At 48.8% G+C, this 24,953-nt stretch overlaps 1 protein-coding gene across 9 annotated transcripts in view; it reads right to left on the bottom strand.

The window, feature by feature from the left end:
* The window catches only part of LOC139826824 (dynein axonemal heavy chain 9-like), a 35,884-nt gene extending 10,974 nt beyond the window's left edge, over nucleotides 1-24,910 (bottom strand). For 3 of the 9 annotated variants that reach the window (XR_011736951.1, XR_011736953.1, XR_011736952.1), the window contains exons 1-9: nucleotides 23,009-24,264; nucleotides 22,422-22,530; nucleotides 21,593-21,740; nucleotides 20,150-20,324; nucleotides 17,019-17,192; nucleotides 15,428-15,635; nucleotides 10,641-10,806; nucleotides 6,526-6,759; nucleotides 4,236-4,419 (exon numbers count right to left, since the gene is read on the bottom strand). Coding sequence is in view for 4 of the 9 variants with exons in the window: in XM_071803234.1 (XP_071659335.1) it covers nucleotides 6,726-6,759; nucleotides 10,641-10,806; nucleotides 15,428-15,635; nucleotides 17,019-17,192; nucleotides 20,150-20,324; nucleotides 21,593-21,740; nucleotides 22,422-22,530; nucleotides 23,009-23,248 (1,254 nt within the window). In the remaining 5 variants the exon portion in view is untranslated. The other 6 variants (XR_011736954.1, XR_011736950.1, XM_071803237.1 and 3 more) reach the window with 6 other exon arrangements.
* Between the last annotated feature and the right edge of the window lie 43 nt (nucleotides 24,911-24,953).

Genomic DNA, 24,953 nt, shown 5'->3' on the forward strand with positions numbered 1-24,953 from the left:
TATAGCAGCTGTGGACACTGAGAAAATTGAACAACTGTCTCATTTACCGGGTCTTTCAGATGACCCCTCTGTTGTAGGACTGCTGATGGTTGACGATCAGCAGGTGCCAATTGCTACCACGACGGTGCATCGCCGGCAATATCGCACCAGTCGAGACTCTTTGATTCCTATCCAGAAGCCGATCCGTCAATTGGAAAGCCAGGGTGTGATCAGTAAGACCCGCTCACCTTTTAACAGCCCAATCTGGCCAGTGCGTTAGTCTGGTGATGAGTGGAGACCAACTGTAGGCTATCGTGGCCTGAATGAAGTTACAGCACACTGAATGCTGCTGTGCCTGACATGCTAGAACTGCAATTTGAACTGGAGTCAAAGGCAGTGAAGTGCGATGCTACAATTGACATTGCTCATGCATTTTTCTCTATTCCTGCAGCAGCAGAGTGCAGGCTGCAGTTTGCTTTCACCTGGAGGGGCATCCAGTATACATGGAATCGCTTGCCCCAGGGGTGGAAACACAGTCCTACCATCTGCCATGGGCTGATCCAGACCACGCTGGAGCAAGGTGAAGCTCCAGAACACTTGCAATATATTGATGACATCATCGTATGGGGCGACACAGCGAAAGAAGTCTTCAAAAAAGGTGAGAGAATAATTCCTATTCTTTTCGATGCTGGTTTTGCCATAAAACGGAGCAAGGTCAAGGCACCTGCACGAGAGATCCATTTTTTAGGAGTAAAATGGCAAGATGGCCGTCGTCAGATCCCAATGGAGGTGATCAACAAAACTGCAGCAATGTCTCCACCTACTAATAAAAAGGAGACACAGACTTTCTTGGGCATTGTAGGTTTTTGGAGAATGCACATTCCTGACTACAGCCACATTGTGAGCCCTCTCTATCGAGTGACTCGTAAAAAGAACCAATTTGAGTGGGGCCCTGAACGCCAAGCCTTTGAACAAATGAAGCGTGAGATAACTCATGCGGTGGCCCTTGGACCAGTCCGAACTGGACTAGGTGTTAAAAATGTGCTCTACACCGCAGCCGGAGATAATGGACTTACCTGGAGCCTCTGGCAGAAAGCACCAGGAGAAACCCGAGGTCGACCCTTAGGTTTTTGGAGTCGAGGATACAAAGGATATGAGGCCAACTGTACTGCAACTGAAAAGGAGATACTGGCAGCATATGAAGGAGTTGGAGCTGCTTCAGAAGTGATGGGCACTGAAGCACAGCTCCTCCTGCACCTCGACTGCCGGTGCTGAGCTGGGTGTGCAAAGGGACGGTTCCCTCTCCACATCATGCAGCCGAAGTTACATGGAGTAAATGGATTGCACTGATCATGCAATGAGCTCGGATTGGAAGTCCCAACCGTCCAGGGATATTAGAAGTGATTACAGACTGGCCAGAAAGCAAAGACTTTGGGATGTCTGCAGATGAGGAGGAAGTAAAACGTGCTGAAGAAGCACCACCATATAATCCGCTTTCAGAGACTGATAAGCAGTGTGCACTGTTCACAGATGGATCCTGTCGTCTGTAGGAAAACATCGACGGTGAAAGCTGCTGTGTGGAGTCCCACACGACAAGTTACAGAAGCCACTGAAGGACAAGGTGAATCCAGTCAGTTTGCAGCAGTGAAAGCCATCCAGCTGGCTTTGGACATTGCCGAACGAGAGAAGTGGCCAATGCTTTGTCTCTATACTGACTCATGGATGGGAGCAAATGCCTTGTGGGGGTGGCTACGGCAATGGAAGAAAAGCAACTGGCAGCGCAGAGGTGAAACCATTGGGAACCACGCTGTGGGAAGACATTGCTGCTCGGCTGGAGAGCCTGCCTGGGGAAGTTGGTCATGTAGATGCTCATGTGCCTAAAAGTCGAGCCACCGAGGAACATCGAAACAACCAACAAGCAGATCAAGCTGCTAAGATTAAAGTAGCTGAGGTGGACTTGGACTGGCAACATAAAGGTGAACTTTTCCTAGCTCGGTGGGCCCATGATGCTTCAGGGCATCAAGGTAGAGATGCAACATACAAATGGGCTCGTGATCGAGGGGTGGATTTAACTATGGACACTGTTTCACAGGTTATTCATGAATGTGAAACTTGCGCCGAAATCAAACAAGCAAAACGGTTAAAACCTGTATGGTATGGGGGGCGATGGTTAAAGTGTAAGTATGGAGAAGCTTGGCAGATTGATTATATTACACTTCCACAAACACGTCAAGGTAGGCGTTATGTACTTACAGTGGTGGAAGCAACCACTGGATGGTTGGAAACATCTGCCGTACCTCCTGCTACAGCCCGAAATACCATCTTGGGCCTTGAGAAGCAAGTCCTTTGGTGGCCGGGTACGCCAGAAAGAATTGAATCAGACAATGGTACTCATTTCAAAACCAGTATTATAGACAATTGGGCCAAAGAACATGGTATTGAGTGGGTGTATCATATTCCATATCATGCACCAGCCTCTGGGAAAACTGAAAGGTGCAATGGTTTGTTAAAAACTACACTAAAGGCACTGGGTGGTGGAGCCTTTAAAAACTGGGATTCACATTTAGCAAAAGCCACTTGGTTGGGCAACACTAGGGGATCAACCAATCGAGCCGGGCCTGCCCAATCAGAAATTCTATGGACTGTAGAAGGAGATAAAGTCCCTGTAGTACACATGGAAAATATGTTAGGAAAGGCAGTCTGGGTTCCTCCTGCATCGGGCACAGGCAAACCTATTCGTGGGATTGTTTTTGCCCAGGGACCTGGCAGCACCTGGTGGGTGATGCTTAAGGATGGAGAAGTTCGGTGTGCACCTCAAGGGGATTGGATTTTAGGTGAAAATATGCAATGCTGAACTGTACGATGTGAATTGCCGCACTAACAATGTTTAATAAGTGTCTTTCAGATCAAGACAATGGTGATGAAACCAGCGCTGGCTTCTTCGAGTGGCGCCCGACACCTTCTTGGAAGTTGGTGTCCTTAACCCACCAACAGGGGTCATGAGATGCACTTGGACCATTTTCCCTGCCCTGGGAGACTGTGGTGACAAAATGAACTTAATGAACTTTTCAAAGGATGGTCCACTGATTAATTACTCCTGTGTATATATGTACATATGTATATATATATATATATATATATATATAGTAGTAGTGATTAATTAGATTGTATTGATAGATTGTATTGATAAGGTTTAAGTATTCAGTGAATGTCATATGATAAGGGGTGGAATGTCCTGGTTTTGTTAAAAACAAGTTTCTCTTTTAGTGAATTTGCCTGTCAGCCAAAGCCTTCATGTCAGCTGCATTTTCCTGGAGAACCCAACACACGTTTTGGTTAAACCCAGCAAGGGAATGAAAACTTATTGATAAGCACGGATGGACATCTCGCGAGGGGGGCAATGAGAAAACTGATGACTGAGAGACTGACCAACGGTGAATAACATTCCGTTCACGTGAATACTTCATATAAAAGTGGGAGATCACGAGGATCTCGCCCCTTTTCCCTTTTTTTCCTCATGGCCGACATTAGGAGAGGACCTTGCTGGTCGTCCCTGCGAACGGAGGCCAGTGAGAGACTGAATCCAGCTCCGGTTGGCTACAGAGTCTAATCCAGGACTTTGGGTGCCGGCTCTGCAGTTGCTGAGACTTAGAAGATTGGTTTTGTATATTTTGTATTATTTTCTCTATTCTTATTACTAGCATTAGTAAAACATCTTTAACTTTTCCAACTCTCTTCTCTCTGTCCTTCTTTCCCTCTTGATCGCCTGTGCTGAGTGGGAAGGGGGGAGAGGGAGGGGCAAAAGGGGGAAGTGGGGGGGAGAGGAGGTTGACAACACATCTGCCAGGGTTTGATTGTCACCCCGCAATCCTAACCCTCGACAGGCTGGGACATAGAAAAGGATGAGAAGGAAATAAGGCAACGCAAGGCAAGGCTAGGCCAAAGGACATTTCCTTGGTTACATATTTTGTACCAGATTCATCTGGAGACGAGGAGGAAAGCCATCTGACCTGATGGATTAGGCCCAATCAAAAACCCCGGCTACTTGAGACACTTAGACTAAGCCTAAAATGCAAAGATCTCTCCATAAGGATGGGTTTTATACTCTACTTCCACAATCTGCTGGCAGTACAAAAGAATAAGCGGCAGATCTCCTTAGGCTGAGTCACGGTGCTTTGCTCCTAAGACCATGCATACCATGGGAATATTTCAGCATTTCTGCTCTGGTTTTCAGTGTATTACACCAAAACACCCACCTGATGACATCATTTCAAGAGCAACAGCAGCAATTTGCAGAATTCAGCTTCTTTGGGGAACTGAGAAATTGCTGAGCTGACACCAAGTCCGGCTGTGTCCCTGTCACCCGCAGAGTGAGAAAAGGAGAGCTGGGTGTGGCAGCCGAGCACCCCATGCAGCCAGACGAGGGGTCAGTGAGAGAGGCTGGCACAGAGAACAGGATGAGAAAGAAATAAGGCAAGGCTGGGCCAAAGGACGTTTCCTTGCTTTATATTTTCTACCACATACATCTGGAGACGAGCAGGGAAGCCATCAGACCTGATGGATTAGGCCCAGTCAAAAACCCCGGCTACTTGAGACACTTAGACTAAGCCTAAAATGCAAAGATCTCTCCATAAGGATGGGTTTTATACTCTACTTCCACAATCTGCTGGCACTACAAAAGAATAAGCGGCAGATCTACTTAGGCTGAGTCACGGTGGTTTTGTGCAGAAGGATATGGAACAAAGGGAGAAAGCAAAGGGAGCAGGACAAAGGGAGGGAAGAGGAAAAACTAGTGCTGAGCTGCAGGACTGAAATGGAGGAGGTTTTGCATTTTCTTATGATACAGTTGTATAGGTGGCTTCAAGCCTAGACAACACGATTTCACGTTTTTCTTCTGGAGTTATGCATTTGCTGTTCTTTCTTTCTTCTTGTTCTTCTAGCAGGATCATTTTATCTGAGCATGGCAGTGGCCCTAAAGGCACTTGCTTTGATAGAGCTGTCCAATAAGGTGTTGAACAAGTCCTCGCAGACACGCAATGATGTAGCATGCTATAGAAATCAGTGCTTCTGTTACTTCGATTAAAGAAGTAATTTCTCTCAATATTCCAAACCAAGATTCTAACAATCCCATGAGTGGACTATCTACACCTGAATTCTCAGCCAATTCTTCTGCTGAAGCTGTGGTTAGACATATATCACCTTTTTCTGCCAACATCGTATCTGGGACCATGTTATTTTCCCATGCCATTCTACTAGTAGCATCTAATTGTTTGGTGATTCCTTTAACTGCTTGTCTAGTATAACTTATAAATAAATGTTATTTATCCCGTCTACATTCTTGTTTGTAGTTACCTACCAAAACAAAAAGGACTCACAACCCGCAGCTAACTTGACTTCTTGCTTTGTGTTCCTTGGGGACTCCTCTGGGGACCCCAATCTAATTGAAATAAACCCTGTCATCAGAGGAAAGCCCTCAACTCCTTTTTCTGTTGCCCTGATGGATCACAGTGTTCAAATGCCAGGGTAAAAGGAATTTCCAATTGTACGACGTCACAGGTACCTTCCCAGTGGGGGATAAAATGGAATGAAGTGTCATCTTCCCACAGTACCACCAAAGATCCACTCAAGAAGCATCTGAGGACATATGAGGACCAACTTCCCGTGTCTCTGCACACCTACTCATGTTCCTAGGAACTTGGTATCATTCCTGCCGCGTCGTGAGAGACAGGCAGTATGATTTTCAATTATTCCTGAAAATGCCAGGGGAATTTTGATATTTTTCCCTGCAAAGCTGGAAACAGTAGGGAGAGAGTATGACACGACTTATTTCTCCATGCCGTAGAGTCTTGGCATAAGGCTAAGACGCACTCCATCCCCTGTCAATCTTCGCTCCACCCCAGAGGGAAGGGTACCACTTGGGCCACAGGCCTTCCTGCTGCACAGGCACAGCAATTGCTCGTTTAGGCTTTGCACCATATATTTGATCCATTCTACCCAGGCATTTGTACCTCCATATATTTTGAACCTTCCCAGGGCATCTTTTCTACTAATGTCTATTTGTGATCCATAAACCCCACTTACTGAATCATCTGCTCTCTGTCTTGCAATTAGCAAAGGGTTGCACTGCAGAGACTCACATCCTGGGAGAGACTGTCCTTTAGATAGGGTCATTTTTCTTTTCAACTCTATAACCGTTCATTGCTCACGGTCCATCCCCTAAACTCTGTGCTCCAAATAACACTGTACCAGGAGGGGCAATGAGAGACAGTAACAAAAACTGTGCACTTCTTTAAATCATCCTTAGACTCAGGCCCCTTGGACACGTTTCTTTTCATAACTCCATTCTCTTTAGCTCTGTACATCCCCACAGTTAAGGATGTGGCAATCATCTACTCAAATTGTTAGGGAACCTTCAGTTTCAGTGACGTTTGTTAAGTAACCCATTTGTAAATTCTACATACACAGGATGAACAATCCCCAAAGGTTTCATTTCATTTTCATCTCTGTATCTTTAGTCGAAGGGGGTCATCAGTTGTCAATACTTGCCACTCGTCATTGTCCTTTGGAGGTTCGATTGGCTCTTTAACCCGTGTCTAATGAGTCCACCCTTTCTCAGCTGGTCGTACCACTGTCTCGGTGAGCAGCAGAACTTGAAATGCTCCTTCCCAATCTGGCTGAAGCTTCCGTTTTTTTCCAGGATTTGACCAGGACCCAGTTTTCAGGCTGAAACTTGTGAGCTGAAAACTCTAAAGGCAGAGTTTGTGCCAGACGGCCTTGTGCCTGAGAGAAGATAGGCAAGACAACCCGAGTATACAGTTTTTGAGAAATCAATCCTTAGTTTCAAACTGTGGAGGTCCACCTGTTATTAAACTTTTGCTACCACTGCTGCTGCGGCAGTGCTCAGGAGGAAAGCTTCTCCCCAGCTGGCAAGGTGATCAACCAACACTAGTATGTATTTAATTCCACCAGCTACAGGCAAATCACCTTGAATATTTTGAGAGAGTTGTAAACTTGGACCCTGCCCTCCTGCAGGCTGCTTTTTAAGTGCCTTTTTATTTCTTCTTTTACAAACCACCCATCTTTCACAAATTTGCTTGGCTATAGCATAAATTCCCGTATTACGTCACACATTGCTGGTGTTCCCCAATAACTCTCCTGATGTAGAATCGCTAATACCTCCCTCATGATTTGCTTATTTAACATTTCTCTACCATCTGGGAGTACCCATTTCCCACTCTGTTCCCTGGCTCCTAATTCTTGGAGGACTTCTTCTTATTTTTCATCAAAAACTGGAATTTCCTGTGAGGCCAGGACCTCAAGCGTGAGATAACTTACAGTTATCACTTCAGGTTTTAAGGCTGCTTCTCAGGCCATTTCATCTGATAACCAATCTCCCCTGACACAAAAGGAGTTTCCCCTCTGATGTCCCAATGGACATCATGTACTACAGCCACTTCTATTGGTGACATCAGATTATGTAACACTTGTCCAACTGGTTCTTCACAAACCAATTCTTTCCCTTTGCTATTAATTAGACCCCATTCTTCCCAGATTTTCCCAAAGGTGTGCACTACTCCAAATGCATATCTAGAACCGTTACAGATGGTACCTTCTTTTCCATCTAACATCTGCAGTGCCTGATTGACAGCGTATAGCTGGCATGTTTGAGCTGACCAGTTATTAGGTAACCTGCCCGTTTCTTATTTCACCACTCACACCTTCAACGATGGCACACCCATTGTGTCTTTTCCCCTGAATTATCCCTGAAGTCCCATCTATGAGGAGGTGCAGCCCATTGTCATCTCTCCTCAGGAAAGCAGCAGGGTTTAATTTCCTGCTTTCTTTCACCAGAAGAGCGGTGACTGCTGCAGTTTGCACACACTCAAGACACTGGCTCTAAGAGCTTAGATAAGTGTGCCACTGGCTGTCGCTTCCCCCCAGCCCACTTGCTGGTGGAGCAGTGTGGGAGGCAGAACAGGCCACCCTGTGCAAGCATTGCTCAACAGTACCAAAAACATCTCTGTATTATCAACACTGGTTTTAGCACGAATCAAAAAACATAGTCCCATACTAGGTACCACAAAGAACATTAACTCCACCCTGGCCAAAACCAACACAAACTTCCAGGTAATAGAATAGCTCTCAAATTTTCTCCTTATCACCCCCCCAGGCAGTAACTGTGCTTCCACACCCAGAGCCTGTAAAACGTTTGTCTCTAATAAATAAGCTGGGGAATCTTCCACTAATATATTCCTTCCCCATACACTTTTAATTCTTATTATCACAGATAGGGCTGGAGCGCCGCTCCCCGCGGCCGCCGTCCTGTCCGCGCCAGAGACCGCCCCGCCGCCATCTCTAGTGAGGGCACAGCGGCCGCGCTCTCCCCGCCCCGCCACAGACACCTCATCAGCCACCGCCCGATCGGCGCCGGTACCCGAGGAGGAGGACTCGAAGGACGTTAACTCCCCCTCCTCGGCGGGGTGCGCCGCCCGCTTCCCAAGAGCGGCTCCCAGAGCGACCAGCTCCCCTCCTCCCCGGCGGCACAGGGCACGGCCTCAGTGCGGCGGCTTCACTGCCCGCGCCCAAGATGGCGGCGCGACGGGAGCGGGAAAGCGTGAGGCGCTGCAGGCGTCAGGCCCGGCCCGGGAGCCCCCAGCCGCTCCTGCTCCCACGCACCCCCCCCGTTTGCTTTACATTTGTGTATCGTATATAAATGCGGGGACAAGGAGCAGCGGCACGGAGCAGGCTGCTGGGTACGAGGTGTTCCCTCAGCACACACACCCACACCCCCCCGTCCCGGGCCGGGCCGGGCCGCTCCGCACGAAAGGGAAGGTGAGGGAAAAACAAAAACTAAAGGCACAGAGGCGTCCTGGCTGAAGCCGAGCTGTGCTCATCTACCCTTTGAATGACAATTCCAAAGGCACATCCCCACTCACGAAAGCTGGCGGCTCCGCAGGGTCCCCAGCAGACACAACCACCGGCCGGCGGGGCGGGGGGGGCTCTGCCCGGGCAGCTCCCGCAGGGTCCGCAGTCTGAGGACAACGCTCCGCCCGCAGCCCCGCACCGAAACCGCCGGAAGGTCCCACAGCCTCCTTGTCAAGCCCAAGGGAATCCGAGCTGGGCCCGTATACGGTCAGTGCTCCAGAAGCTTCTCCGCTCCCAGGCGTTTCACTAAACGAGGGCCCCGTCTGCCAGCCGAGGGCTGTGGGCGTGACCAGAGCGCCCATCAACCGGAAGTGCCGGGCGCTTTCCTGCGGCTGCAAAGTGCTGCGAGATGGGGCTGTGGGTCCCCCGGGGCGGGGCGCGGAGCTGCTGCGTCCCCCCAGTTCTGGGTCCCCCGACCCAGAGCAAAGCGCTCCCCTCCTCCGGCTGCCGACAGTCAGCCCGGCTTCTTGCACAGCCCCCTGGTTACCCCCTCACCCCGTCCCCCCAGTTAGTCCCAGGGGGTGTTTCCCTGTACGTTGCTGCATCCGCCCGCACCTCGCTGCATCCCCTGTACGTTGCTGCATCCCCCCGCACCTCGCTGCATCCCCTGTACGTTGCTGCATCCCCCCGCACCTCGCTGCATCCCCTGTACGTTGCTGCATCCCACCGCACCTCGCTGCATCCCCTGTACGTTGCTGCATCCCCCCGCACCTCGCTGCATCCCCTGTACGTTGCTGCATCCCACCACACCTCGCTGCATCCCCTGTACGTTGCTGCATCCCACCGCACCTCGCTGCATCCCCCATGCCTCACTCCATCCCCCACACCTCGTTGCATCCCTCTGCGCCTCACTGCATCCCCCTACTCCTCGCTGCAGCCCCTTGTGCCTCCAACGCTCCCTCGAAGCTCCCTCACCCTCTATCTGCCTGACTTCCCTGACACCCACAGCCCAAGATTTCTGCCTCCGCTCCACTGTCTCTGTTCCTCGGAAGCTTTTGGCAGAGCTCAGGCATGCACACAGCTGAGGAGAGTGGAAATTGCAATGCGTCCCTGCCCTGTATTCCCTGTGGAGAGATGCAAATATTCATGTCCCACACAGAGCTGCTGGCTAAAGTGTAAAACACACCAATCTCCTTCCAAAACAGTCACTGCTTTTCCTTCAAATCACCTCTGCCTAGATAATGGTTGTTTGCTGCTGCCTGACAGAAGACAATGTTAGGTGCTCACAGCAGGGGGGTTCACCCCAGCTGAGGCCAAATCCACAGCCGCCTCTGCTCTCAGCGTCGCGGGGCAGCAAGGCCGAGCATCGCGCTCCCCTCGCAGGCTTTGCACTGGGACCACAGTCACAAGCCACAGCAAGAGCAGAGCAAAGCTCCTCTCAACCCAGCTATGAGTAAGCAATCAAGCGGTATTAAAGAAGCGATGGACAACGTCCTCGGACACACGGTGTGAACTGTGGGGTTGTCCTGTGCAGGGACAGGAGCTGGACTCGATGATCCTTGCGGGTCCCTTCCAGCTCAGGACGTTTTGTGATTCTAAGTGAATTTGTTTGCTGGGGACAGGGGAAGCCCTGAGGGTGCTCAACTCTCAGTTCACCCAGAGCCTCCCAACCAGCTCTAGCCCAGCAGTATGCAATGGGAAGAGGGACCCACGCTTTGAGATTCTCTCAAACCCACTCCCCAGCACTGGAGCTGAACAAAAAGGTCTCCGACAACCAAGCCCAAGCAGGCTCCTACCAGTGGCCGTAGTCCAGGTGCTGCCGGATCAGCGTATGGGGCTGCACTGTCCCGTAAGCGTCCACCTCGGGCATGTTGAGATCATCAATGAAGTACACGAGCTTCTTGGTACCTGGAGGGCCATAATTCCTACCAGCCTTTTTCTCCAGAGGTTTCTCAAGCATACCTGTAGGGAGGCAGAGGTGCAAAGCTCATCTACTGGGAGAGCAACTGCTGCAAAATAAAAATGATTTCTCAGCCCAGCTCAATGCTGTGCTGTGTGTAGCTACAGCGGCCCCTCAAGGAGCTGAGATGTCCCCCAGCTGCAGCTGTATGAGGAGCAGCTGAGGGGCCTGGGGGTTCAGCTGGAGAACAGGAGCTGAGGGGAGACCTTCTGATCTCTGAACTGCCTGAAAGGAGCTTGGAGCCAGGGGAGGTCAGGCTCTGCTCCCCAGGAACAAGCGCCAGGAGCAGAGGAAATGGTCTCAAGTTGCACCAGGGGAGGCTGAGGCTGGATCTGGGGAACAATTTCTTCCCCAAAGGGCTGTGGGGCATTGGAACAGGCTGCCCAGGGCAGTGCTGGAGTCACCAGCCCTGGAGGGTTGGACAGACGTGGAGATGAGGTTCTCAGGGACTAGAGTGCTAGAGCTGGGTTACGGTTGGACTCGATGATCCTGAAGGTCTCTTCCAACCAAACTGATTCTATGATTCTACAGTGCAGCTGGGAGCCCTGCAGGGACCCTTGGTCAGCACTTTGGTTTGACTTAAATCAGAAAGCTCTCAACTCTTCCTTCCAAACAAAAATACAACAAACTTCGTCTGCTACAAAACATGTCTACCTCAGAGCAAACAAGAGCTTTTCATGCAAGATAAAGCCTTTTGAATCTCTTCTGCATAATTTTTTAAACGAAATCTTGCTTGCAGAGGTGGCTGTGCCAGAGCAGTGAGCATCCCCTGCTGCCTGCCCCGGCGATGCGGCAACTGCAGCGTGGCCAGGGCAGCAGGCACTGGGCGCTGCGATGGAGAAAGGGAGATGGATGCTGTGGGCACAGAAGCCCACGAGCAAAGCTGCTGGTTTTGTGAATATACGCATCTTTTACCCTGTTAGACAAAAATAGGCGATCTCAGGGCCAAATTCCTGGACATCTTCAGAACAACCAACATGACACTTTTATTTAAATGCATCAAATAATCATAAGTTCCCTGATCTTCTCACCAGCGTTACCCAACCCTCCAGATAATGTGACAAGACTTAATTCCAACACGAGCTGTCAAATTACCACCTAGTTTCAAGTAGGGTCACGCACACGCAAAGGAAAGCACGGAGAGAACAGTTTCGCATTTCAAAGCCTTGGAAGACTTTAATTTGTTTTAGCAGAAGGCTGGGGTCATATGTTGCTCTAGCTCATAAAACGTGGGGAATATTTATAATCCTGGGCTGATATTTAATAAAAATCACCCCACGTCGCTGCACATCATGTTCTATAGGTTATTGATTCCTCTGATTGCAGCCCAGGCAACCTTTACTGTCTCAGTAAGTGGAAAAGCAAACGGAAGCAACGCTCCTCTGCCCAGACCCCGGGTGGGTTTTCTGCCCTGTGCTTACTCGAAGAATTTGTTTCATTAGCAGTTTTGGGTTGGCAACAGACCTATAAGGTGCTATAAAGCAGCACACGGTAAGTAGCAATTCTTTGTAATTAGGGAAGACTGGCAAATGTAAACGGGACTGGGAGTTTTTTTAAGCCATTTATTATCACGTGCAAAAGTTGTTAAGGAAGATTTATATTCCGTTGGTTTGTTTCAGATCACAGACCTTTCAAAACGCTGGGTTTTTCCTGCTTGGGTGCACTGCAGACAGCTTGCCTTGCTCACCACTCAAAACGCAGCTGATTTCTTGTCACAGACAGGTGCTGCACAAAGGAATGGATTGTGCTACGAAAAATGATGAATCTTTCCTCAGCGGAGCCTCTCTCCCCGTTCAATAAAACCACAATATTTGAAATTTCTGGTAGCAAGTTAAATTAAGTGTTTCAAATAAGCATTTAATTTAAATTTAATTAGTCCCTAATTAACATATAAAATCAGCCCTTTTTGAGGTTAAACAAGTATGCAAGAGATTCATCACACTGAAATGCAATCACTGGGGATCAAGTGACATGTTCGTGGAAGTGGTATTTTAATTCAAAGCCGTATCTCACAATAATAATAAGGGGCGGTGTGTCTGTGTGAGATCCTGACACATACTCAAACCAGCACCTCAAAGAAACAGTCTGGACACCTCGTACCTTCTGGTTGGTGAGCAAGGGAGAGGGAAAAAAAGAACCCAAACAAAAAAACCACAAGATTTATTGCAATTTCTCTGAATGACAGAAGTCAGGGCTACATCTGATGGAGGGGCAGAGGCCCAAGAGGGCACGAAGCAGAGCGAGGCCCAGGGCAAATGCCACAGAATGTGGTATTTAGTCACAATAAACTACAGAAAATCCCCAAACTGGCCCCAGGTTCAGGCAGAGAGAGTGTTGGGCTCCTTTTAACCCCTGTGCACATGGCGCTTCTGGAAGCCACAGGATGCAGGGATGGGTTGAACAACAACTCTGCTTCCCCTAAGGGCTGCATCTTATACATCTCTGCAGCAACAGGCACCTTGTCTAAGGAACTACTGGAACTCAGGTTAGGATCTTTTTTAAGTAAGAAAAAATCCAAAATTACTTTGTGCCCATGTTTTACAAATTTAAAGATGTGCCTGCTGGGGAAAAGAATAAAGCAGCCAAGTGACAAACTACACAAAAAGGGACAAATTAACTCTAAAAAATGAGCAGCAGGGATCCAGGCCAAGCAGTATAAATCATGCTTCTCAATGCAAATCTCACGACCACATCTTCATCCACACACAAGACAACTTGCTCCTCTGTGCAGGGGAAGAAAATCACTGACTCAGCCCACAGCTCATGACCAGGGACACGGTGCCAGGTCTGCCTGTACAAATAACACCTGCACACACTCGCCCATCCAGCTGGAGACAAACGGCTGCACATTCACAGAATCACAGGATCCCAGGCTGGTTGGGCTGAAGGGACCTCTGCAGATCCCCAGTCCAAGCCCTGCTCACGCAGGGTCACAGAGCAGATCACACAGGTGGGTCCAGGCGGGTTTCAATGTCTCAGAGAAGGAGACTCCACACCCGCTCTGGGCAGCCTGGGCCAGGCTCTGGCACCTCCCAGCAAACAAGTTTCTGCTCATGTTCAGATGGAGCCTCCTGTGTTTCAGTCTGTGCCCGCTGCCCCTCACCCTGGCGTTGGGCACCACTGAACAGAGTCTGGTCCATCCTCTGACAGCCACCCTGAGATATTGATCCCATTGATCAGATCCCTCTCAGCTTCTCTTCTCCAGCTCAACAGCCCCAGAGCTCTCAGTCTCTCCCCATAAGAAAGAATCTCTAGGTCCCTCAGCATCTTTGTCCCCCACCCAGGCAGCTGGACAGAGAGACAGACAGACAGACAGACAGACAGCCAGACAGCTCAGCCCATTTAGCAGCTCAAGGGCATTTTGCAGAGACCCCAACACAGGGAAAAAAGCAAAGGGGCACCTGGGAGGGAGGAGGGAGACTGCAGCCATCACACACTAGCAAGACCCAAAACCCTTCAGACCTGCCCCAGAAAGCTGCCGTGACTCCACGACACAGCCCCAGGTGACACAGCGTGGGCTGAGCCTGTGCTGTCACCTCTGCGAGTGGATCAGTCCCACAGGGCAACTTTAAACTCTGACACCTTCCTTAAAACATCTGCAGTGTCGGGAGCCCAGCAGAGCACAGACAGGGGCTGTGATGCTCATGGCCGTGAGCGTGTTCGCCCCAGGGCCACCTGGCCAGGAAAAACCCACATGGTGAAGGTTAAAACCTTGGTCTCACTGGTGCTGGTCCTGTAGAGGGAGTAAAGGGATTTCAGGACAGTTGGGTCAGACCAAACTCCATAAAGGAAGTTATTTTGGTTTACAGTGACCCACAGCTGTTGTTCAACTCAAAACAAGCAAGGTTGTTTCATTCCTGATTAATAAATACATGTAGAAAATTATCCTCTCTCTTTAGGTCAACTGAAAGTGAAAATACCATTCCAAAATGAGTCACTTTTCAACAATTCCCTCTTTCTCTTCATCTGTGAAAAGACTACACAGCAGAACTGACCTTATCCTGGTCTCAAACTTCATCTTTCACTGATGTGCCAAAATCCTCATCAAAGATATTCTCATGGGCTTCCCCAGGTCAGAGCCTCCCAGGGTCAGCAGCCGTGTCCCCTGGGGCGGTGGGATGTGGCACCCGCTCCGTGGGAGCACACGGGGCTGCATCAGGATGCGGGGGACAGCCCAGGAACCAGCAGCACCTGCACATCCCCATTAGCACTGTCCTCACTGACAACTGGGATGCAATTCCCATCATTGCACTCTGAGGACAGCTTAGATCCCAGCCAAGCAACCCATTCTATTCAGCACGGGCTTAAATTCAAGCGTATTAAAGACACACCTCAAGTCAAGTACGAGCTGTGTGCTGTAGAGAACAGCAGCAGATTTAAGTGTGTGCTTTGCACAGCCCTGAACCAGAGTCGTGGTGTTCAGAATTCAACCCCTCATGTTGGGAAATGCCATTTTCCATAAAACCAGGAGTCTGCGGACCAGTGAGTTTCACAGTGGGATTTAAGAGTCAGTGGGTGCCAGTGCAGTGCCCACAGTGCACACCCAGCTCCAAACCCCGACGGACACCCCAGGAATTTGGTGACCTGCCAGGCAGAAGTCCCACATCTCAGCCATTGTCTTACCTTGCAGCATGGCAGAGGTGGCGTAGTAGTTAAACGGGACCTTCTTCACCACATAGGCGTCTGTATCCAGTGAGCAGAGCTTGTCCCCCACCAGCACAGACTTCCCCGTGCCGGCGTTGCCCACCAGCATCACGGGGCGCCGGCGCTCCAGGAGCCTGTCCATGAAGTACCGCACACGGACCGTCTCGGTGGTGGGCACCAGGCAAGCCTGAGAGGGGCAAAACGAGCAGGTAAGTGTACCCATCTGTGGCACCACCCCACTGCCATGTTCTGAGGAGACATCAAACTGGGAGAGCCAGGAATGAGTGCGGTGACCTGAGTTTCTAGATGGCGCTAGGAAGGGAACAATACACTGCTACCAACCATTCAAGTCAAACTATCTGTACAGACGAAACAATGACAGCGGGATGCTGAGAGCAACATCTGGATCTCCCCGCAAACACACATTTTGCTAAAATGGTAACAATTTTTACAAGTCATCTGCTCACTGTGGCACCTCTAAAAGGAAAGAAAGGCATAGCTGGCAAACGCAATTCACTACCTGCAGCAACTCTCATTTTTCGTCCAAATCATATAAACAACCCTATTTTCAGCCACGCAGAATGACGAGATGGTGTCTCAGGGACTTTGTCACTACGTTGTCCCACATCCTGCTTCTCTCTGCAGGCCAAACGCACCTCCATCCCGCACCCTGGGCACACCAGCCCTGGCTCATAGGTGTCTCTGAGCCTGCGCCTCATGTACATCACTCAGCTCTGGAAGATGGATGGAGGATGAGTCTTCACAGTCAAAGTACAGTAAAGAAAGATGGGTAATTGAGTTGTACTTCATAAAGAATGTGTCAAGGGTTTTGATTGTGGGGTGACAATACAACCATGGCAGATGTGTTGTTAGCCCCCTCTCCCCCACCTTCAGCCCCTCTCTCTCCCCCATTCCCACTCAGGACAGGTGATTGGGAGGGAAAGAAGGATAGATAGAAGAGAATTGGAAAAATTAAAGATGTTTTACTAATGCTACTAATAAGAATAGAGAAAATAATACAAAATATACAAAACCAATCTTGAAAGCCCCAGCAACTGCAGAGCTGGCACCTGAAGTCCTGGACTGGACTGTGCAGCCAACCGGAGCTGGATTCAGTCTGTCATGAGGCCTCAGTTCGCAGGGACGACCAGCAAGGTCCTCTCCTAATCTCGGCCATAAGCAAAATGGACGAGATCCTCGTGATCTCCCACTTTTATATGAAGTATTCACGTGAATGGGATGTTATACTCTGTTTGTCAGTTTCTTGGTCACCTGTTTCTCATTGCCCCTCTCGCGAGATGCGAATCTGTCCTTATCAATAACCTCACATTCCATTGCTATGTTTACCAAAACATGGATCTGGTTCTCCAGGAAAACGCAGCTGATATGAAGGTTTTACCTGACAGGCAAATTCACTAAAAGAGAAACTTGTTTTTAACAAAACCAGGACGGAATGCCATTCTTATTATGAAGTGCTTGACCTCGAATGAGACTTCAATTGAAATGCCTGCATACAGTCACTAAAATGCATGTGCTCTTCCCAGACAAAACACGTGCAAGGTTCACATACCTGTAAGGGCATTTCTGGATCAAATTCAAACTGAGGAATAAGTTTAGACCAAGGTTCAAACTTCTTCGTTTCTGGATCAATGTAGAAGTCAAAGACTGTGCCCTGAGAGGGAAACTTGATAGTCTTGAATTCTGCCACCCACCACTTGCTGAACTCCACTCTGTAGTCCACAAGCTATAAGACAAAAAGTGGAGAAAATACACTAATCTGGATCAATTAATTAGTAATGGAGAATGTTATCTATCCCAGTCCACCAGAGCGGGATTAGTCCTTAAAATATATTCCACAGCATAAAGTTCTTATCATTTTTCCTGCTATTAAGCCTAATTTTTCATTTTCTTCATTTCTGCTCATCAGTCCTATTTATTCATCTAAATAATTCATCCTCTGTGTTGATCACTCTTGGTATGTCTGAGACTAGATAGATGGATCAATTTGAAAAAGAGAAATACGTGCCTATGACTAAACAGACCACTTGATTGATTCTTGGTGCCTACTTCTTCCAACAGACAAGGACACAACATCCGTCTACATCTGTGCTCATGGTCAGTCACAGCATGCATACCAAAGCCTTTCCTCATCAATCACACCACTCTATTCAGAGTGAGTTGTTGTCTTCTGGCTTCTTTTCAAGCCACAACGTTTCAGACAAGCAGGACTGCAGACCCCAGCGTACCAAAGCAGCAGCGAGGGTCTGCCCCTCTGACCCCGCCGTGATTCTGCGCTGCCACATTCCCCTCAAAGCACCCGTTTCCTTGCTTTTCCCCATTGTATCTTTCTACACATGGAGATTTTGGAGCATCTGAATTTTTTCAACTGGGGTGACAGTTTTGCTTTAGATGCTGGGTCAGGACTCACAAAATGTGCTTAGTCCCCTCCTCTGCCCTAGGTCTCCTGTATGACATTGGGCCAGCCATTCTGCCCAAACACCTTCCCATGTGGACAATGGGAACTGGAGAGAGGTGGAGGGGAGGAGGAGAGGAAAATTGCTGTGAGAAAGATGTTTGTGAAATACCGGACGCATCATTTAGCCCGTTTTAACAGCACAGTTTGTTCCTGGGGTGTCTGCGGGTCTCTCCTCCCCATAGCCATACAATGTGGGGTCACCAACACATTGTCCATAGGCTGCTCGGCCTCCATAAGGAAACCTGGGTTTGTTGCTGAACTGAACCAAGTGTCCTCCATAAAGCCTCCTGAGCCACAGTCCCTCAAAAGACCAGTGGATTTGAAAAACACATTAATAGTATCCACGATTTTGCAGACTCATGCTATTCAGAGAGGCAGAATCCCTGTAATTCTCCGTTCTCCTGTTGTTATAACTCCTCAGCAGCGGCAGCAGAGTAGCCCGCAGTGGAGCGGGACGTGCGTGGCTGCTAAAAGCTTTCCCACAAGGGTGCCCTTACCCCGCACAGCCAAACCGCCTGCAAGCGCGCTGTGCCGCGCTGCCCGCCCTCCCTGACCCCGCGGTTAAATGGAGCCACTCCAGCCCCAGCTCTATTGCCAGAACGGTGTGGAATTCAAACCACTTCCTTAATAAAAACCCCATATGGATTACCGCTAATTTCAGAGCCAGGAAATGGCAAATCTATCATCTGTTTTTATACAGGGGCCCCGCTACCCACCAACAAGCACCGAGTAGTGGGAAGCCTCCCAGACTGTTTCTCCTGACATTTCGGCCGCGAAAGGTCAGCGCGAAGGGCACCTTCGGTGGAAAGCAATAAACAGATTTTATATTGGATCATTTTTCATCAGGCTCCCCATTGCTCGGACTGCTGTATCCTCGCACTCTCAGCTCTGACATTTACAGAGCACCGCGGGCAGTAACGCACAGCCAGGCTCCCGGCGGAGCCTCCCGGAGGGTCGCTGTGCCTGCAGCTGCTCCTGCAGCCCACCCAGAGCCACTACCGCAGGCAGGAGCCCGGCCTGATGCACCCGAGACTGACTGTGCGGCATGGGGAACACAGCGGCCAGCTGCCACAGCACCGCACACCAGCATACTTGCGCTTGTACTGCTGAAGCAAAGACAAGTAGTGCTTCCCAGGCTTTATTGTGTTTTGTTTTGTTTCTTTAAGTCATCCTAGACTGGCAACACTAAGGCTGAGTATTTCCCAGCTGGCACATGGGAAATGGAGGCTCCACAAGGACCAAGGAAGCTGGTCTCGCACAGGTCATTCAATGGTCACAAGGTGTGATGGCACCAAGTGAGCACCCAGCTGAGCTTGAGCTGTGTTGTTCAGCACTTCCTGAAGCATCTGATCCTTGGCATGGAGCAAATCTGAAGAGACCAGCAGACACTCTAGGTCTGGCGTTAAGGTACATGAAAACACACAAAGAGACCCCTGGGAGCGCTTGAGCAGCCATCAAGAACGGCAGTGCCTCCACCCGAGCTGGGGAGGGGTGTCTGGTGTTACATTCGTGGAGAGACCTCCCGCATAGTCCAGACAACACAGAGTTTGACACAAGCCCAGCGGAGATCAGACGTGGATCTCCAAGCCCTTGACAGCAGTGCAGTGTGGGCAGACCCAGACATCAGGACTACACACTTTAGATCTGAGGATAAGGCGTCCTCTGACTAGGGGATGCAACCACCCAAGAGTAGGTGTGCCCCTGTGGCCACGAAAGTCAATGGCACCTGGGGTGCCTTAGGAAAAGTATGACCAGCAGGTCAAGGGAGGTTGTTCCTCCGGCTCTGCTCTGCCCTGGTGACAAAACACCGGCTGGTTTGTGTTATGTAGCACGTCTACCTGTGCAGTCAGAAGGCTGAAAGACTGCTCCACTGATACATCCATCTGATAAATCAGTCTTAATTTGATCACATTATGCACATCCACGGGCTTCTATAAGTTAACCTTATGCTTCTCCCCAGTGAAATGCATCTGCATAAGCAAACATCCCTCCACCTTTACCACTGACCCCTCAGCTGTTCTCCGGTGGTGTTACACCCTGGATAACGAGGCCTTTCGTAAAAGGAATTGTTGTGTTTCTAGTTTATTATCACCTATATGAGAGCCCCAGGAAAACAGCATTACTGGCATAGCACTATGTTTCAGAAAGTATGAAGAAATCAAAACAACACAAAACCACACAAACAAACTGTGTGAAAGATGCTGAAGAGGCATCTTCCGTCTTACCTGATCTCGAAACATTGATCCACCAAAGGCCCAGACGGCAGCAAAGACAAAGTAAAGTTCATAAAGCTCCTTGGCACAGTCAGGAGGTGTGTTCTCCTCTGCCAGGAGACATTCAAGGAGGTAGCACAACATCTGAACCATACTCTGTTCAGGAATGGGAATAATCTTCTTAAATCTAAGGGATGGAAATTAGAAAGCAATACGTCCATCACAACCCAGGAAGACTAGAAATGCTCTTTCAGAACACTGGCATTCTGCTTGTCAGCGGTACGTGTCCTATTCCCAGGTACAATAAAGAGAACACCCATTCTCACACTCAGACCCGCTGGCACCGGCACATATACAAGTAATAACAATAATCAGAAGTTTCAAGCATTTTAAAACTTTGATCTTCTTGAAAGAAGCAGAATGGAAGACTTGCTAAAGGCAATGATTTCCTGCGAGCACGATGAGTTCAAAAGCGGTCAAATAGAGGAGTAATAAAATAAACCCTTTCATCTTGCCATTTTACATTCATTTAAGCTACACTTACAGAATTCCAAACTAATATTGTAGCTGCACTGAAGTCCTCCATAAAGTAATTATAGCTATTTGAAAGGTTGGTTCTACGATTTCTGAATTAAGCAAGCTACCAAAACACTCAGCTCAGGGTTGCCTGCAGCTAATCCCGTGGATTTCACGCTCTGAGACAATGTTCAGCAAACAGAATGGGAAACGTCCGATTGACTTTGCTACCAACAGTCAAAACCAACTTGGTCCCACAGAGAGAAGTTCCCTAGCACAATGTTTAAGTCCTGATTCCAGACCCTTCTGACACATCCCCCTTTTGGCTGACATCTCCCATGCTCACTGATTTTTCTTTTGTTTTTAAAGGAAAGTGCAACTATAGGAAGCAAGTAGAGGATGGGAGATGCTCCCTTAAGTTTTCTGGGACTCTACTTTGGCCAGTCCTCACCACAGTATGAGAAAGAGAATGGTTTCACATGATGATAAGCAAGAACCACATGACTTCCCTGTGGACACTGCTTTAAAGCCAAATCAAGCCAAGAAGCACTAGGACCCTTCCAAATACCCAAGTTCTTAATGAAAAATAACTTGTGGAGTGGGCTCAGGTCTAGCCTGACACATCAGGAGGCTGAAAAGCTTTCTCTTTGGGATCTGCCGGAATTATTTTCCAAGAGATAGAGAGTTGATACAGGAAATACAATAAAAATCAAATCAAAATCAGATGAAAACCAGATCTGACCAACACGATACAGGCAGGAGCGTCACTTTGCCCACCTCGCCCTGCTGGTTCTCTGAGCTTAAGCCAATGATGCTCAGGGCTTCCAGGGGCAAGGAGGATCATGTGCAGCACAACCCAGCGCAGCACAGCTGGGCTGGACAGTGGCAGGTGTCCCCATGCCCTCACCACGGGTGACACAATCACTCATCAGATGGTACCTTGTTCTGAGGGTGTCCAGGCAAATGGGCAGGTACTTATCAAACAAAACGGTCAGGTTGGCTCTTTCGGACTGGATCTCTCGCCTGTCGATCCAGCTGCTCACTGGAGGATTCCAGCCCAGATCCGACGGGTTGATGTACAGGATCCCTTTAGGCCCAGGGTAAGAGAGAACATATAGTAAAGACATAGCAGAAACTGTTCCTTTCTTCCAGCAGAGTTTACCAGGTACTTTCACACAACTAAAACCCTATCAAATATGACGGGACGTCCCATTACCTGCCCCCTTTTCCTGCCCCACTGCAGAGTAGAAACATGAACAGTGAAGAAACTTCACCCTTGAAACCACGGCACTTTTCATGACCTTGCCCTAAATTCAGAACATTGTCTTGTCTGAGCAGTTTCATTGCTCTGGGCCCCATTTCCCCATGTGTAAAACTAGGGGACACCTCCATTCCCTTCTCCCATACTTCATGCACTTCTTCAGAAGATCAAGAACTCTTTGAGACAGATACTGTCCTTCTCCTCATAAAGTCCATCCAAAGGGCTTTGCACAACAGGAGCACTCAGCAACGCTGAAGCCATGATCACCCACCAACAGTCAGAGTGCTCTGGGTAAATCTCCAGGATGATGACAGCTCCACATGTGCATTTGGGGTCAGGATCCTCAGTTTGTCTGTCAGAAACCTGCCCTGTCCACCCACGGCCGCTGTGATCTCAGGTTGGGTACTTGCAACAGGAGTCAAGTTGGCCAACAGAAGACTGGTTAATGGCACGAGATCCTCCTGGGTTCACGGCAAATCCCAGTGCGGAGCTCAGGCCAGGACTCACCCGCTCGGGACACGGTTGCTGGGGTGGCTGTGCGCAGGTGGCTGATCTCAAACACCAACCGCATCGTTGGGTTCAGAGGGATTCTCTCATTGCTCGCCAGGGTCAGCACCTGCATTGGGCAGACAGACAGACAGACAGAATGACATCTTCCCCAGGAACAGGAATGAAAAGCATTCAGCACTTTGCACTAAAAAGCTTGGTTGCTGCCAGCACAGTTCCTTGAGGGAATGCAGCTGATTTCCAGCAGGTAGCAGAACTGTCTTCCATGACTCAAAGGAACAGCACTCCCTTCGAGCGGCGGAAAAAGGTGTGGAATTATGACCCCACCCTATTTTTGAAGGGCCTGGAGTTACAATCAGGACATCTGTGATTATCCATGAGCCCAGTTCCAGGAAGGGAAATTACAATGAAACCATGATTTGAGCTATTTCCCCTCATGCACCATTTTCTATATGTGATATTGTTTGGTGTATCTGAAGAAACACAACCGCATTATTCTAGGAGGTGTTATTTCAGCATCTGCATTTTTAGGCTGAACCATGCCATGCAGTCAAAGAATATCTCCTTCTTTAACTTATATTCATTACCTTATTATCATCCATCACAGTATTAAGAGACTCAATCCACATTGGATCAATACCTCCATCTAGTACCATCCACTTGGGACCGTCATGCGTGATGTTGGCCAGCTCTCGCATGACTGATGAAAACAGGCCTGGGAGGGTGACAGGAAGATGGTGATGAACACTGAACTTGACACCTGCTCTAACGGTTTTCTCCAGCAACACAGTAAAAATTACTCTAATTAATGCTTTCCTCTCAAACATGCAAAACTCTATGTGCCTATACGTAAATATTACTATATCACAATACGGTTCTAGTTTGCTTTAAAGTGAAAAAAGGGTTATCAGTTATCACTACTGAAAATGATTGCAGACCTACGCACGAGCTTCATTCCCACCGAGAATCATAAGGGATAAGAAAAACGTAGAGTAGCTACTCAAAGGCAAAAGGCGGCATGAATTATACAATGCAGAGAAAACCACCTGAATATGCCTAGGAAATCCTTATAAATATTTTTTTGTGGCTCAAAGTATATCAGGGCAATCAAGATGCATTAAACGCTGGGTCATGGCTTTAGTGAGACTGAGGGGAGAACAAGCACAGAATGACATTGAATGACAGAACAAAATGTTGGTAAAATCAAGGAGAGAGAGGATACAGAGTCTCAAGGGGAGTAAATAATGAATGTTAAGAAGACCACGAAGGCTGGGAATAGAGCAGCAGCACTGCAGAGCAAATGAAAACTCCACAAAACTATTGCTCTCCTCTGCATGTGAAAATACCTCGGGAGATGCTGGTCTTCATGAAAAAACATCAGGCAAACATTAAAAAAAAGCCTCTCTTCCAGTGAATTGTGACAAGAACTCTTTTTTTTTTTCTTTTTTTCTCCAGGACAAGCTATTTCTTTGTGATCCAGATCAGGAACAGCTGGTGGCACCATCTGACTGAAGACAAAGCTTGTGCTCAGCAAATGCAGAACGGCTCACCTGGAACAGGTGTGTGATCCCGAGACTGGGTCAACAAAAATAACGCTTCAGCGCCTCTGCCTCCAGCCAGTTCCTTACGTGTTGGACACACGCCTTGGGAACCACTCCGACATTATTAGCATCAGAAACAGTTGCTGTCTCAGGGCATCAGGGCTTCCCTCGGATACACCGCGGCAGCGGGGAGAGGAAAGCGCCTCTGTCCTGACCTTGTGCATCCACAGCACACGGCTCTCTTGGGGTTTAAAAGAAGAGTTTTGTTCTGCAAAGAACACTTTTGGGATTCCCATATGGGACCTTTTACCACCTAACATGTAGGACCTTTTCAACTTCTGATAATGTGACAGGATAAAACTGGGGAGCGGAAAAGCAGGGGCTGATCTGTAAGGGAACAGGTCACCTCTTGCTAGGCTGTGGTGAAGATTGCCTTGCTGGTCTTTGACAACATGAAACAACATTTTCAGGAATGGTTACTGCAGAAAATATCTGCCTTGAAAGCTCAGGGAGGAGTGCCACTATTTCATTTAAACCATCGCAGGCCAGAAACCACTGGACAGTCACCTGTAAAATGTCCCTCCTGCTGTTCGGTGTCACCGCTGCCCTCGATCTGCAGCCACTGCTGCAGCCAGTCTGCACAGTTCAGGCTGTACCCTGCACGTCCCTCTGCCACTTTGATTTAGGCTCCCTAATTACAATTAGAAAGAAATTAACCTGGCATTGGAGCAAAGCAGGGGGTCGGGAAGGGTCCATGGCGGGGCCAGGGGAGGTGGGTGGCAGCTCATCTGCTGCTGTGGATGATTCATGGTAATGTCTTCCCTCACCTCCCCCACACCTCCCCAACCCGCCGCACACGTAAATCGAAGCTGCCTTTATGTATCAGTCACAACCCAACATTTCCACTCCAGATTTTCTGTAATCTTCCAGCAAGTTTGAAATGTTCCTCAGGAGTAAGCAGGATCAACAGCTTGGCAAACGCTGGTGTGCT

The sequence above is a fragment of the Patagioenas fasciata genome, unplaced genomic scaffold (genome assembly GCF_037038585.1).
Source record: "Patagioenas fasciata isolate bPatFas1 unplaced genomic scaffold, bPatFas1.hap1 Unplaced_280, whole genome shotgun sequence".
NCBI classification, from domain to species: domain Eukaryota; kingdom Metazoa; phylum Chordata; class Aves; order Columbiformes; family Columbidae; genus Patagioenas; species Patagioenas fasciata.